The sequence below is a fragment of the Oncorhynchus mykiss genome, chromosome 5 (assembly GCF_057628025.1).
Source record: "Oncorhynchus mykiss isolate SJ-2025 chromosome 5, ASM5762802v1, whole genome shotgun sequence".
Classification (NCBI taxonomy): Eukaryota; Metazoa; Chordata; class Actinopteri; order Salmoniformes; family Salmonidae; genus Oncorhynchus; species Oncorhynchus mykiss.
The window spans coordinates 58,264,657-58,278,310 of NC_143026.1; the positions used below are offsets into that span (position 1 = coordinate 58,264,657).

Here is a 13,654-nt window from a genome sequence, read left to right on the forward strand (position 1 = left end):
CTCTACAGGGCCTACTGCTTTAGGGCACACAACTGAAACCGTAAAAAAAAAAAAGTCCCTTTCAGTGCATTTCCTTCATATTGGTGCCTAATGAACACAACCCTGATGTCCTGTCTGTCACCCTGTGTCTTCAGGTGACCAAGCGAGACGAGGACTCGTCCCTGATGCAGCTGAAGGAGGAGTTCCGGACATACGAGGCACTGCGGCGCGAACATGACTCCCAGATTGTCCAGATCGCCATGGAGGGTGGCCTCCGCATCGCCCCTGACCAGTGGTCCTCTCTGCTCTATGGGGACCAGTCGCACAAGTCCCACATGCAGTCCATCATCGACAAGGTATGTAGGTGTGTGTGTGTGTGTGTGTGTGTGTGTGTATTTTGATGTAACTTAAATGTGATCCCTAGTGGTGTTGCTGTGTATTTGAACAGAGATTTTGTGTGTGTGTGTGTAAGTTGCAGACGCCAGCGTCGTTTGCTCAGAGCGTTCAGGAGCTGACCATCGCCCTGCAGAGGACAGGCGACCCGGCCAACCTGAACCGTCTGCGACCACACCTGGAGCTGCTTGCCAACATCGACCCCAGCCCAGGTTGGTCCATTCACAGTACATCAATACCCTTTTCAAACTATCGTTCCGACCCGTACTAAACTGTGGTGGCCCGGATGTTTTCTGTACACACTGTCCACTCTTGGCTCGGCAGTGCGAAAAGCCCTCAACGCACTCACTTTAAAAGTTATGTATCAGTAAAAGGAATCCAAATTGTATGCGTTTTTTAAAATTTAAGCGACACTGCCGTGCAAGTCGCCATCACTTTCACAGGGCCTATTAGACCGGGTCCCCAGCGCTCTTCCAAGTATAATGCATTTGAACCCAAAAAATACCCCGTCTTGTCCTCCATCTTAGACTCCCCTCCCCCCACGTGGGAGCTGCTGGACACGGGCTTGGTGGCGGTGAAAACGGTGGTGCACGGCCTGGTGGACTTCATCCAGAACCACAGCAAGAAGGGGAGCGACACGCAACAGGTCTGATTCTAGATACTCAATCCCCCAAAGCATATCAGTGGAATAGGGCTGAAATTATTGATAATCCCAGGGTCGTGTTCATTAGAGCAACGCAACTGAAAATGTTTTGCAACATAAAATGTAAGGAGTGTTTTTCTTATTAGACAAGTCCAGGTAGTCCCTTCCTGTTTGTCAGTTTATTTTTCTTCTGTTTGGTGCCTAATGCATATGACCAATGTTTGAATCTTGATTGATACTTGTTAAAGCTAATAATATCAGTCAATGACTGTCTGCTGGTTCGTGATCTTAACAGTAATAACACCTTTTGAATTTTCCATTATTAACATGCCCTTGTGGTGGCTCCTCCCCAGCCTCCCCAGCACAGTAAATACAAGACGTACATGTGTCGGGACATGAAGCAGAAGGGGGGCTGTCCTCGAGGAGCCAGCTGCACCTTCGCCCACTCTCAGGACGAGCTAGAGAAGTGAGTATTCCACCGTGAGCCACTCCCAATGGGGATCGTTGGGCATATTCCCAACTTTACTTAACAGTGAATGTTTTGTGTTATGTTTTGATGTCAATGAGACGTTGACTGTTCATTGCACAGATCCGCTCTGATAGTGTGACAACAATCATTAGGCCAGACAGAGGTGTCAACCTCTTTCACTAACCATGTATTTCTCCTCCTTTCTGAAGGTATCGTAAGATGAACAAGCGTCTGGCTGCCCGACGGCCCCTCAGCCTATCCTTGACGCAGCTCAACGAGGTGGGCCTATTGCCTGAGGAGGTGGGGATGATGGAGGGGCTGGCCCACAAGGGCCTGACCAATGGCATGGTGGCATCAGTCACAGGCTCCGCCCTGCCCCAGCTCATCTCCCGCGGTGCCGACCCCTCTTATGAGCCCATTATGCGGAAGCCCCAGTCCCAGGGAAGCCACAGTGCCCCCGGCTCTCCCCCTGACTTGTGAGTAGATGGACACACACAGCGTCTGTTACACGTACTCACACACACACTGAAATTCTGTCTTTTCCAGACTGGATCCCATGCCCAATCGGTCCATGGCCCACCCCAGGATGGCAGTGGACCACCTGGCCATGCATAAGCCAGTGCCCAGGGGGCCCCCCATGTACCCCTCACAGCAGGGTGAACATTTCTACCCCCCTGAGCCCAGGGCACCACCATCAGCCATGCAGTACGAGTCCACCCAGTACCCCCCAGGTAAGGCAGAACAGACCACTCTTTTTCCCGTGATCTCCTATGTATTGTCTGCTGACGAAAGGAAGTGTTTCTCTCTAGTCTTGTAAATCTCCCAGTGTGGTTCTATTGTGCTTATCTAATACCAATCCTGTTGCCACGCTCTTCTATGTCCTCTCAGGTAACCCCCCCTACCCCTACCAGTCCTCCCAGTACCTTCCCCAGCCCCGCTACGTTCGGAACCTCCCTCCCCCTAACGACCTGGCCACGCCTGCCTACCCGGAGTCCCCCTACCCCGGCACCTACCCACAGGAGCATGAGTGTCCCCCTCCCCCACAGCCCTCGGGTCCCCACTTCTCCAACGCCAACCCCCATGGGTACCCACCTCCCCCTCATTATGACGGCCGTCGACACCCCTCCTACCCGCCGCCACCACCACAAACCTATCCCCACCGGGAGGAACTCTCCTCCATGCCTGCGGACGAGGCCTCCAGAGAAAGATACCCTCCCGAGGGTTACCAGCCCGCTGGCCCCCACCCCGCTGGCCCCCACCCCGGCCACATGAGGCCCTACTCCACACGGGTAAGCACACGTCTGCAGTACTAGGCTCTTTATAAATCTCAATATCCATAGCTCTAAACACCGATGCAATTACTTTTTAGGAGTTTAGTCATCAGCATTATCCAGATTGAGTAGTGACATTACTCAGCCGATTGGCCGTGCATACAGTCTTGCGTGCATAATAAAAACACATATTTATATATTTTACATATCGGGAAGTGTCAAGAATGTATCATTTTTTAAATTTTATTTAACCAGGAAAGGGCTCATTGAGATTAAAATCTCTTTTTCAAGAGCGCCATGGCCAAGCACCAAGTCATTACAAAAAAATGACAGACAGACAACATGAACAACAACAAGTAGTCTAGTAAAAACCATTGAATTCACAAGAGTATAAAACAGCTAATAAAAAACATTGACCGGTCAGGGAATCAGCCTCAAAATCCTCATAAGACTTTCCAGGATAAATCCACTGCAAAAAAATGTATTTCCAACGCTGCAAGAAGTGCACTACAGTAAAGGTGTCCACATGTCCTGTTGTACAGGAGGATTACAGTCGGCCCCAGCCCCCTCCCACTCTGGACTACCTGCACCGCCGACGCCAGGAGATCATGGCCCAGTTGGAGGACAGGAAGCAGGTGACTCCCCCACCCTTTGCCCCCTCGCCCACGCTGCCACACACATACGAGTCCAACTACACACAGGAGGTAAGAGGCTACACTCGTCTAGTGTTTCTATGGTAGTACGCAGTGGCATCTCGCCCCACGTACTACCGCAGCAGTTAGTCACTTAAAGGAAGAGTTAGCTAATAATAATGTGTGTTTGTGTGTGTCAACAACAGCAGTACATGGAGAACTCCCAAGTGTTTGCAAAGTACCGTGAGCCAGACTACGCAAGCCAGTACTCTCCTTGGTCATGTGACACCATTGGCTCCTACATTGGCAGCAAGGAGGGGAAGTCTAAAGACACCATGGAGAGGATGGTGAGTCATCAATCAATCATTCTATGTTCTGTTGGTGTAAAGCTTGACCACTTAATAAAGTTCCAAATCTGAATATCTAAAGCTCGGCCAAGCTCAAAACAGTTTTCAAAAGCTCATCTCTTGTAATAAGGCCAAAATGTCATGTTTAATTTTTGTTGATGGACAAGATGGTTATCTTGCATTTACTATTCTATTGGTTGTCCTCGTTGACTGATCAAAGGTCAGTTATAGAAGAAGTGCTGTGACTTATTCAGAACACGGTTAAGCTCACAAAAGTCTTTCAACTACAGTTTTCCTAGTTTCAGTTGAGTGGCTCTGTACGTCTTATAATGGTACCATAATAACTCTCTGGGTGTTGTAGAACACTGAGGGGAAAGGTGCGGAGGGCCAGCGCAGGTCGGCCGAGGCCAGAGACGACGACCCTATCATCCCCTTCGGCTCCCTGCCCACTGTGTCGCGCTTCGGGGTGATCTCCCGCACCCCCAAGACGGGCTACCAGATGGCCGGGCCAGGGCAGGCGGTGACCCCCCCACAGGGGACCAACAGCCCCAAACACACCGCTGCAACAGGTACAGGGAGAACACATACACACCTTTTAGGGTTTTTGCTCTGTTTACTCCATTTCGTCAGTCTGACCTGCTCTTGTTGTCCACCACAGCGGACTACCCCTATGGGAACGGTGCAGGGTGGGGTGTTGCCCCGTACACCCAGCCCCCTCAGGCCCACCTCAGTGAAAGGCCAGTCCAGGAGAGGGAGCAGCTGACGATGGAGCTCCAGCAGGTCAATCGGCAGATCAACAAGCAGACTGCCCAGGCGGCCCAACCCAGCCCGGGGGAGTGGTCGTCGGGGAGCGTCTCCAGCCAACAGCTGAGCCTGGAGCTCCACCATGTGGAGAGGGAGATTGGCAAGAGGACCCGCCAGATAGCCCTGGTGAGAGAGAGAGAGAAGGGGGCACAGAAATGGCCAAATGTAGATAGAAAGAGCGACAGACTGAAGCAGGAGAGGGAGACACACAGCTTGCTTTGATATCTAAAAAGGCTTTGCGAACAGGAGCAGGGCAGAAGGAGCCCTGGGCTAATGTCACCTACTGCTATCCCACTTATAAGACAAAGAGTGAAACACAAGCGAGCCGAACAGGTGCAGCCTGAAAGCTTTTCTACCAAGACAATATTGATGTAGACTCCAAAACATACAAGCTTTCAGTCTCCCAGTCACTATTGTGGTGAACTGACAGTGGTGCCATTGTCCCCTTGCAGGAGAACCATGTGTCTCATGATGGGAGCGGGGCATACAAGCTGAAGCCCACTGAGAACAAAATGCAGAGAGAGGAGCACTCGTTGGTTCTCAGGTAAACCGCACATTTGGGAGACTAGTAGTCATTTATTTCAACTGCTGTGCCATAAGGAACCATTTAGTGTGCCCCATAAATCTCCCTTAACCCCCTAGAGTTGATTTCCGGGGCCCAACTGAAATCTACTTAGCATAATAAATAAAAAAATCCCTATCAAAATCCGTCAGTTTCAGCTAGAACCAGTTTTTTGCATTGGATGTGTCTCAATCCATCGCATCCGCCAATGTCGCACTTCCGCATCTGCAGTGAAAGGTGGCAGAGCTAGAGCGGTGTCTGTCGGATCATGAGACATCCCAAAAGTCTGTCTTCTCACAACGACGTCTGTAGCATCTGAACGGTTTGGCCTAGAAACTATTATGACCAATCTGTGGAAAGGTGAGACTCTCTCACAAACACAATGCTGTTCTCTGCCGGTCTGCCAACTTCTGTCTGTAGCGTCGGAAACAATTTGGGCTACACACGAATATATGACAGGTACAGCACATGTCGGTTGTTTTGCTCTAGGACTCCCACAAGACTCGTCTGAAGGTCCCTGTTGTCAAAAATGAATGGAAGTATACAGTGCATTCAGAAAGTATTCAGACCCCTTGATTTTTTTCCCTGCTCATTTTGTTAGGTTACAGCCTTATTCTAAAATGGATTAAATTGTTTTTTCCCCCTCATCAATCTACACACAATACCCCATAATGACAAGGCAAAAACTGTTTTTATTTTGGGTATGACAAGTTTGGCACACCTGTATTTGGGGAGTTTCTCCCATTCTTCTCTGCAGATCCACTCAAGCTCTGCCAGGTTGGGGAGCTTTGCTGCACAGACACTACCAGTCAAGTTTTAGCCTACTCATTCAAGGGTTTTTCTTTATATATATTTAGATTTGTTTAACACACTTTTTGGTTACTACATGATTCCATATGTGTTATTTCATGATTTTGATGTCTTCGCTATTATTCTACAATGTAGAAAATAGTAACAAATACATGAAAACCTTTTGAATGAGTAGGTGTGTCCAAACGTTTGACTGATACTTTACAATAATACAAAATGTTTTGTTCATAATGTTGTCTCTCTCTGACCTTTTATTCCCTGCAGTGAGGGCTATAACGGTTCCAGTTGTGTTCTGCTGGATGGCAGTGCGGCCGGCAGCATTTTGTCCTGCCTGACCAGCAAGACCTCGTCCCTCAGCCTGTCCTCAGACCTCCCCACCACCGGGGGAACTGACCGACAGGAGAACATCGCAGTCCACCCGTGTTCCTAGCCACACAACTGGAGTCTGGTACTACAACCACTGCTACAACCAACCAGTCAGTTAACCACACAGAGCCTTGGGGAACCCCTCATCCTCTGAACGCTTAAACCTTTCCACCATTTAGAGTGGAACACACAACCAGGTCCTCCAAACTGTCTGGTATGCCCTACCTAAATCCACATTTGCAAGATCTGGTTGAAGCCACTAAGAGCATTTTAACTCCCATCACAAAACATGTGGAGAGAGGCGCAGTCTCTCCTCGCTTACAATGGTGAGAGACCGTTCTAGGTTTCTTACAGGGATTTGGGATATAAGGGCTATTAATATCTTAAGTAACTGAAAAAGCCACTGATATGCAAATGTGGACGTAGTGCCTGCATAGACAACGGCGCTTCATTTGATACAACACAAATTGCACACTCGCAACTTTAGTTTGTCTACAACTAAGCAGTATCTGCCGTGAATTTTATATTTTTTTCATTTGTTCATTTTTGTTATTCTGTGGATGAATGTTTTGTCATATACAATCTCTCACTGCCTTGGAAACCAAGGGTTTTGAGATTTATGCTCCGTGAACCCAATACTGATTAGAAGAAGAATATAAAGACGAGGCCAGTTCCTTGGTTTCAAATAGACAAGGCCCCCATAATCGCATTGACATAACATCTGTCGTTAGCTTCACAATGTGCTACATTTTTAGTAGCATCCCTAACAACAATCTTCGTGCTTAGTGTATATACAAGTTCTAAAATGCAGACTTTCTATTTGGAATTAATTGTAAGTTCTTGTAGCTGAGTTGCAATGTTATTCGCAGACAAAACATGTAGAGCGTTTCGTTAAGTTTTACTCTTTTGCCACTTGAGGATTTCATACTTGGTGCTCTGTTGAAGGAGCACTTTCACATCTGGTCAAAAGCTCTCCATTTCATAGAAACAATACTTGTCGACAACTGGCTGTGAATAAGTTTTATAAAGCCAAGACGCTACAAATTGAAGATATTGAGTTATCACTTTTCAACTGGGAAGTATTGAAATTTTGTTGAAACTGTAACAAACTAGACGAGGCAAAGGCGTCCCTGCGTCCAGTTGTTAGTTCAGTGGCCTGGACCTCTTTTGGTATCCCCCCCCTCACCACCACCACAACCGCCTTCAGACTCTGGAAAAGGAGATTTACTACAGCCTCTGCCATCCATGCTTTGGGATGAGGCTGATGTGAAACAGGGAAAAGGATATGCGCTGAGTACACAAACATTAAGAACACCTGCTCTTTCCATGACAGATCATGACAAGCCATGATCCCTTATTGATGTCACTTCTTAAATCCACTTCAATCAATTTAGCTGAAGGGGAGGAGACAGGTTAAATAAGGGTTTTTAAGCCTTGAGACAATTGAGACATGGATTGTGTATGTGTGGCATTGAGGGTGAATGGGCAAAACAAATTATGTGCCTTTAAACAGGGTATGGTAGTAGGTGCCAGGCGCACCGGTTTGTGTCAAAAAACTGCTCCTCTGCTGGGTTTTTCACACTCAACATTTTCCTGTGTGTATCAAGAATGGTCCAACACCCAAAGGACATCCAGCCAACTTGACACAACTGTGGGAAGCATTGGAGTCGACATGGGTCAGCATCCCTGTGGAACGCTTTCAACATCTTGTAGAGTCCGTCCCCGGACAAATTGAAGGTGTTCTGAGGGCTTAACCGGTTGCAACTCAATATCAGGAAGCTGTTCCTAATGTTTGGTATACTCGGGGTACATTTAGGCTTGGCATTCAAGCGGTTTTCCTTTTCTTTTTGGGGGGGTAATTTAAATGCAGCGAGGGATTGGGTGGGAGGGAGTCACGTGTCAAGCATTCGTCTGCTGTTGATTGGGTGGCCAGAGATGGGAAGATGGAGTAAAAAGAAAGAGGAATGAAGCCAGACATTAACCATGGCTAGAATTTGAGACATTGATCTACAAAGCGTATTTTTTGCACTTTCATAGCTTTAAGGATTGTTTGTACTGAGGATATGTATTTATTCATATGGATTTTCATCCTGAGGATGGATATAACATATTGAAAGGTAAAACTTACAACCCGCATTCTGTTTTAAGAATGTGTAGTCGAAGATAGGGAGCAGCCATGGCTAAGGCGATAAGAGTTGATCATGTACAGAGCAGGGTTAAAACAGCCACTGTTTTTATTCATCAATCTACTGTATACTTCCTAGTTAAAAAACTATATAATTGGGTGGAGGTTCACCTCCACCAATGTGTCACGGTATGCTATATCACATACCCATAACAGTGAATGACAGGAAAGGCAAATTCCTATTTCAGTTCCTCAACTCCACTCCTCTGATCACCTTTTTCACCAACCGCAGCGGACATTTGTGTCGTTTTTATTTTAACTTCCAAGAAGTTGCTCTAGTGAAAGGGTTTCTGTTATTTTCCTGTAGGGGTTAATCATTTCTGGATGGGGGGTCAGTGCGTAGGTGGGGACAGGCCACTGAACTGGGCTATGGCAGAGCTAGAGTTAGCTAAGCAGTTCGTATCACTGGATCAGCAACCGCAGAACCACCTCAGCAGGGTGGGAGGAGACAAAGTGGCATTTTGTCGCTGCCAAATAAGTGTTATTTTTTTCTAAATATGAACAAATTCAACGCGCAGCAAGTTTTGCAGTTGGATAATGTGCATTATGATGCACCCCTTGCATTGATGTTGCAATTTGAATTGATATTTCGAAATATTTAACTATTTGGAATAGTGCAGTCACGTTTGACACTAGCGTCACCTTTTTGTGTTGTCGGTTACACCTCTCTTACAATCCTATTTCGCCAGTAGAAATGTTAAATAGTACTAACCAGTTATTGCATTTATTTCAAGTAAGTCAACATCTTTAGTTAACTACCTGGTACTGAATGGTATTCACCGCTTATGTATCCCTAAAAAATGAAAGTTAACAATAAATAAGAGTCATGCGGATAATGTTACTGTCAGATACACGCAGACTATGAAATTAAGAACAACGAGTTTGCTTGCCTTCTAGGTAAAAATTAATTCACAGAATGTATTTAAGTTTCATTATGAAATGATGGCTGGGCTATTCCATTTGAATTCACAAGATATCCAACGACTGGTATAGTCACACTTGTTTTAATCAAGTCTTTGTCTTCATGGAAATATTTAAGTATGTTATACATGTTTTTAGTTACATCTCACTTTTTGAGGTTTTTATTTGAGATGTGAAACAGCTTACACTGTATGTGCACAACCTATACTGTGTTGGCTTTTTGCAAAGCCAGACAATGACATTGACTTCAGTCCATTTTTCTCCTATAGACGTTCTGTGCACATGACATTGAAATATTAATTGGACCTCAATGATTGCTATCTTTTTGAGCATTCACTCGTTTAACCATTTTCTGTACTAATTTCAGAGCATTAGATTTGTTTGTTAGCATTCTAGCTAGCAATATTACGGAAAATGACTGTTAATCAGACCATAATGTAGATTACTCAATGCGGTTTGCATTACTCTTCATGCTAACCATAACCAATGGTCCCTTCATACCTCATCGTATTTTTTATCAATTAAAACTGATTTTCAAGGATATGATGACACAATCCCTTTGGCATCATGCATGTTTGTTATCAATGACTACGTTATCTCGCTTTAGTCACCTCTGTATCATTGGGTTTTTGGCACGAATGTGACTTCAAACTATTGTCATAGTGGGAAATGAATTGCGTTGTAGTGTAGAGCCATTGTGGTGGTGGTGGTTGTAGTAGTTATAGAAGTTCATAGGAAAAGAGAAAGTATGTATCATTGTGGAAAATAGTGCACCTGTAGTTTGGGGGCTGAACAGAACTGCAGTCAACTATGCTGTGTACATACAAAGACACAAATATTTAAATGTCTGGGGAAATTGTGGTCAGTGACAACCATTGGCGTAATCACAAGACTATTATATATGTATCATGCGGTGTTTCCCCTATGTTAATTTAATACGGCATAAGCCATGGCAAAATGTGTAGAATTGCAGGAAATTTGCGTTAAAAAAATAATTAAAAGGTATGTTTTATCTCTGTGACCAAGAGGACGGCTTCAACATTTGGTTGGAGACCGTCCCATACCATCGCCTCCCCCTCCCAACTTTGGCACAACAGCGCAAAAAAAATCACAGGGGGGAAACACTGATCATGTATGTGCTTAGTTGGGTCTAAATCACACTGACCTGTTTGACCTCTGTGGCTTTGACAGCCCTGAGACGTACCAAGAATACACTGGGTACCACCAAGCCTGCATTAATGCCAGGAGCGTCACTTCTGTTATCTGAAGAGCAGTGCTTACAAATATCTGTCAAACCATTCAGTAAAATTAAACTCCAACAATCCTTCCAATTGCATTTGGACGTACGGTTGTATCAGACGGCTTGATGTATTTGGACATGCTGTATGTTCCTCCCATCAGCGTCATCATCAAGGCAACATGTCTCCTCATAAAAGGCTGAGTCATTGCTCTCTGAATGTGGATTAATAATGCACACTTTTTTTTGTCTTGAAGGTGTGCAGACACCTTTTTACAGAGAACGTCAAAGTCCTCTGAGGACCTGGTTGAGAGTTGTCGGTGTGTTAGCCGCTAGGGGGTGCTAATTTACCAACTTGTGGGATCACTCTGAACGTGGGTCAACGTACATCTTTACCATGACTTGACTCCCTATTGAGGAATTGGACTAATAATGTACGTTCTTTGTACATTTATTCAGTTATTCACCTCTTATTTGATGTGTTTGTTACTATTTTGTAGACCAATATAAACTGGTCTCTCGAGACATCTTAAAAACACCAATTTTGGTGGGACCTTTTTTTTTAAATGTGTAATCGCTATGTAACATTATACTATTGTTGATTTTTGGTGTTACTATTTCTTGGGAAAGCGCTATTGACATTTGAACAATCGTAAAGATTGGATACAAAACCCTTGCTGTAATGCATTGTAGAGATGGTTTGTTATATTGCCATGCTTCATGGGTTAGGCTACTTCAGGACAATTCCGCCACTTTTTAAAAATTTTTTTTTTTTACCTCATTGATCATTACCAAACCAGTGTCTACATATGTGTAAACAGCACGTTTCTATGACCTGTGGTTAAAATGACAAAGGTCCTTTAATAAAATGCTTCTCTGGGACATCAGAGTAGGATTAAAAGTTTTTTTTTTCCTTTTTTTTACAACAACAAAATAAACAGATTTTTAAAACCGGCAATGAGTTTATAGCCCAAGGGAGGATATTTTCATGGTCCCTGTGTCACCGCGACTCGCATAGTGTTTGAAAATCACTTTTTAAAATGTAGCTTTTGATGTCATTCGGGTAGAATGTAACTTTTTAAAAAAAATTAAAAAATGTAGAAATGCACCATTTACACATATGTTGACAATGGTATTGTGTTGGAGATAATGAAAATGAGGTAGAAAAGTGGTGGAGGTTGTCCATTTAACATGCCGTGGTTTCTAAGAACTGCTTTCGATCCGAGGTATTAACCAGAAGGAACTGCCATTGCCCGCACTGGGAAAGTGAATTACCTCTTAAGTTAACTACTGTGGTTCAAAGCCCTGTCTGTTGCTCAATGATTTTTTCATATTTAAGTGTTTAAAAAAAGGTGAACATTTTGCACCAGTGCAAATTAATATAATATTAAAACTTAAACATGTATGTTTAAATATGTCCTTATAAATGTATGTTTTTTTTTTTAAGTATTCGCTTCTTTCAAAAAACAAATTGGTGGGAAAATGTATCCTTTTAATGTGTCTGAATGGGAATTCTCTTCACTCCATACCTTCACTGCTATCTTTTGAATACTGTCTGTTCTCAGTCGTTCTATTGTTGAGCGCACTGATTGAGGCTTAAGAAATGTGACGAGCTTTCCAGCAGGTTGACTATTTCAACGTTTAAGATGCAAACCTACAGGCTTGTCTATACAGTACATCAACTTCCCGCTGTTAATTAAACTTCAAGAGTCAGCATTTATATTAAATGGTCTCTACATATCAGCTGTGCAAAGAGGAGTCAATCAGCTGATTGCCAATGCAGAGCCGAGGAACCGCTTATCCTTTGAGACAAAGGAGTTCAGTGCCAGAATCTACACTTGTAAAACTGCAACGCAAGTTAATATTTAAGATCCATTGATACCGGGAAACTCACCTGTTTGTTTACATAGCCATTTTGTGTCTTTCATACAAACCAAGAAAATAGTTTGGGCTGTCGGAGCATTGTCTGGTCTGTGTTTGATTAGAGGAAAGACATCTGCCGTTTCCAAGGGGCTTTTATTTTTCCAACCCTTCTAGAAGGTTGTCTGTTTTTTGAAGTTGTGGAGAGAAGATCCCGGTAGTCTTTTTTTATTTTATGCTTCCTAATTTAAATTAAGTGTGCGTGTGTGTGATGATTGACTCGTATTGGGTAAACGCAGTAACATTTTGATAGTAGGATAGCCATACACCAAGACAACGCGAGTAACTTAATTATTTTCCAAGAATGTTACTTTCTTGTCCAGGAAATGTCTTCAGTTATTCACTGAGTTTTTACTAAATACTGCAGAATGAATTACTTCTTTGGATTTAGTTGTCCTTATATTAGCAAATCCTATCAGTGTTTCCCCTATATTCATTACAAAGCGGTGGCCCACCTCTGCTTAATTGTTGCCACCTCTGCAAACAAGTAGCACAGGATCACTTAACTTTTTAAGTGGATATGAAATGTAACATTAACCCACATTGTAACACCTCACACACTGACAGGCAATGGGTATTATTGGGAGTTGATTTCCATGTGAGCGGCCATGTCCCAATGGGAGAGACCGCTTTTCTTTTTTTCTTTTTCTCTTGTTCACGCTGAACACACTCATTGGTTTGGGAACTGTAATTGGGACATGTAATTGCTTTGGGAAATGTAATTGCTTTTGATTACTACGACCCAAGTTGTCTTGTAAGAATTTGCTTAATTAAGTGAAGGTACATGTTTAACTTCAACATGATGAAGACAATGTTTGTTTTTATATTCTACTCCCTTAAGGAATGTTTAGAATATTTTTCCAATGTGGATGTAGCTGTTATACCATTTCTCTTTTGTTAAAGAATTCACTGTGTGAAAATTGGATTGCATTTTTGTATAATACAATTGCTTTTGGGGGGGGGGGGTAAACTAACTGGAAGTTTGAAGTAAATGTAACTTATGTGCAACAGTGATTCTTTACTGGCAGGGACTGTAATTAAATAATATTGTGAAACTGATGCTTTTTTTTAGCTGTCATTTGTATTTCTACAAACACACAACTAATGGGCAGCAT

The 13,654-nt window shown here is 43.8% G+C and overlaps 1 protein-coding gene across 4 annotated transcripts in view; it reads left to right on the top strand.

The window, feature by feature from the left end:
- rc3h1a (ring finger and CCCH-type domains 1a) overlaps window positions 1-13,598 on the top strand; it is a 29,630-nt gene extending 16,032 nt beyond the window's left edge. For 3 of the 4 annotated variants that reach the window (XM_021603435.3, XM_090235326.1, XM_090235325.1), the window contains exons 6-18: window positions 135-335; window positions 452-584; window positions 900-1,018; window positions 1,369-1,481; window positions 1,694-1,960; window positions 2,031-2,215; window positions 2,373-2,773; window positions 3,298-3,459; window positions 3,594-3,734; window positions 4,096-4,303; window positions 4,393-4,664; window positions 4,991-5,082; window positions 6,175-13,598. In XM_021603435.3, coding sequence (XP_021459110.2) covers window positions 135-335; window positions 452-584; window positions 900-1,018; window positions 1,369-1,481; window positions 1,694-1,960; window positions 2,031-2,215; window positions 2,373-2,773; window positions 3,298-3,459; window positions 3,594-3,734; window positions 4,096-4,303; window positions 4,393-4,664; window positions 4,991-5,082; window positions 6,175-6,340 — 2,460 coding nt within the window. In that variant the 3' untranslated portion in view covers window positions 6,341-13,598. The remainder of the gene's footprint in view (window positions 1-134; window positions 336-451; window positions 585-899; window positions 1,019-1,368; window positions 1,482-1,693; window positions 1,961-2,030; window positions 2,216-2,372; window positions 2,774-3,297; window positions 3,460-3,593; window positions 3,735-4,095; window positions 4,304-4,392; window positions 4,665-4,990; window positions 5,083-6,174) is intronic. The other variant, XM_036977915.2, reaches the window with a different exon arrangement.
- Window positions 13,599-13,654: the final 56 nt, after the last annotated feature.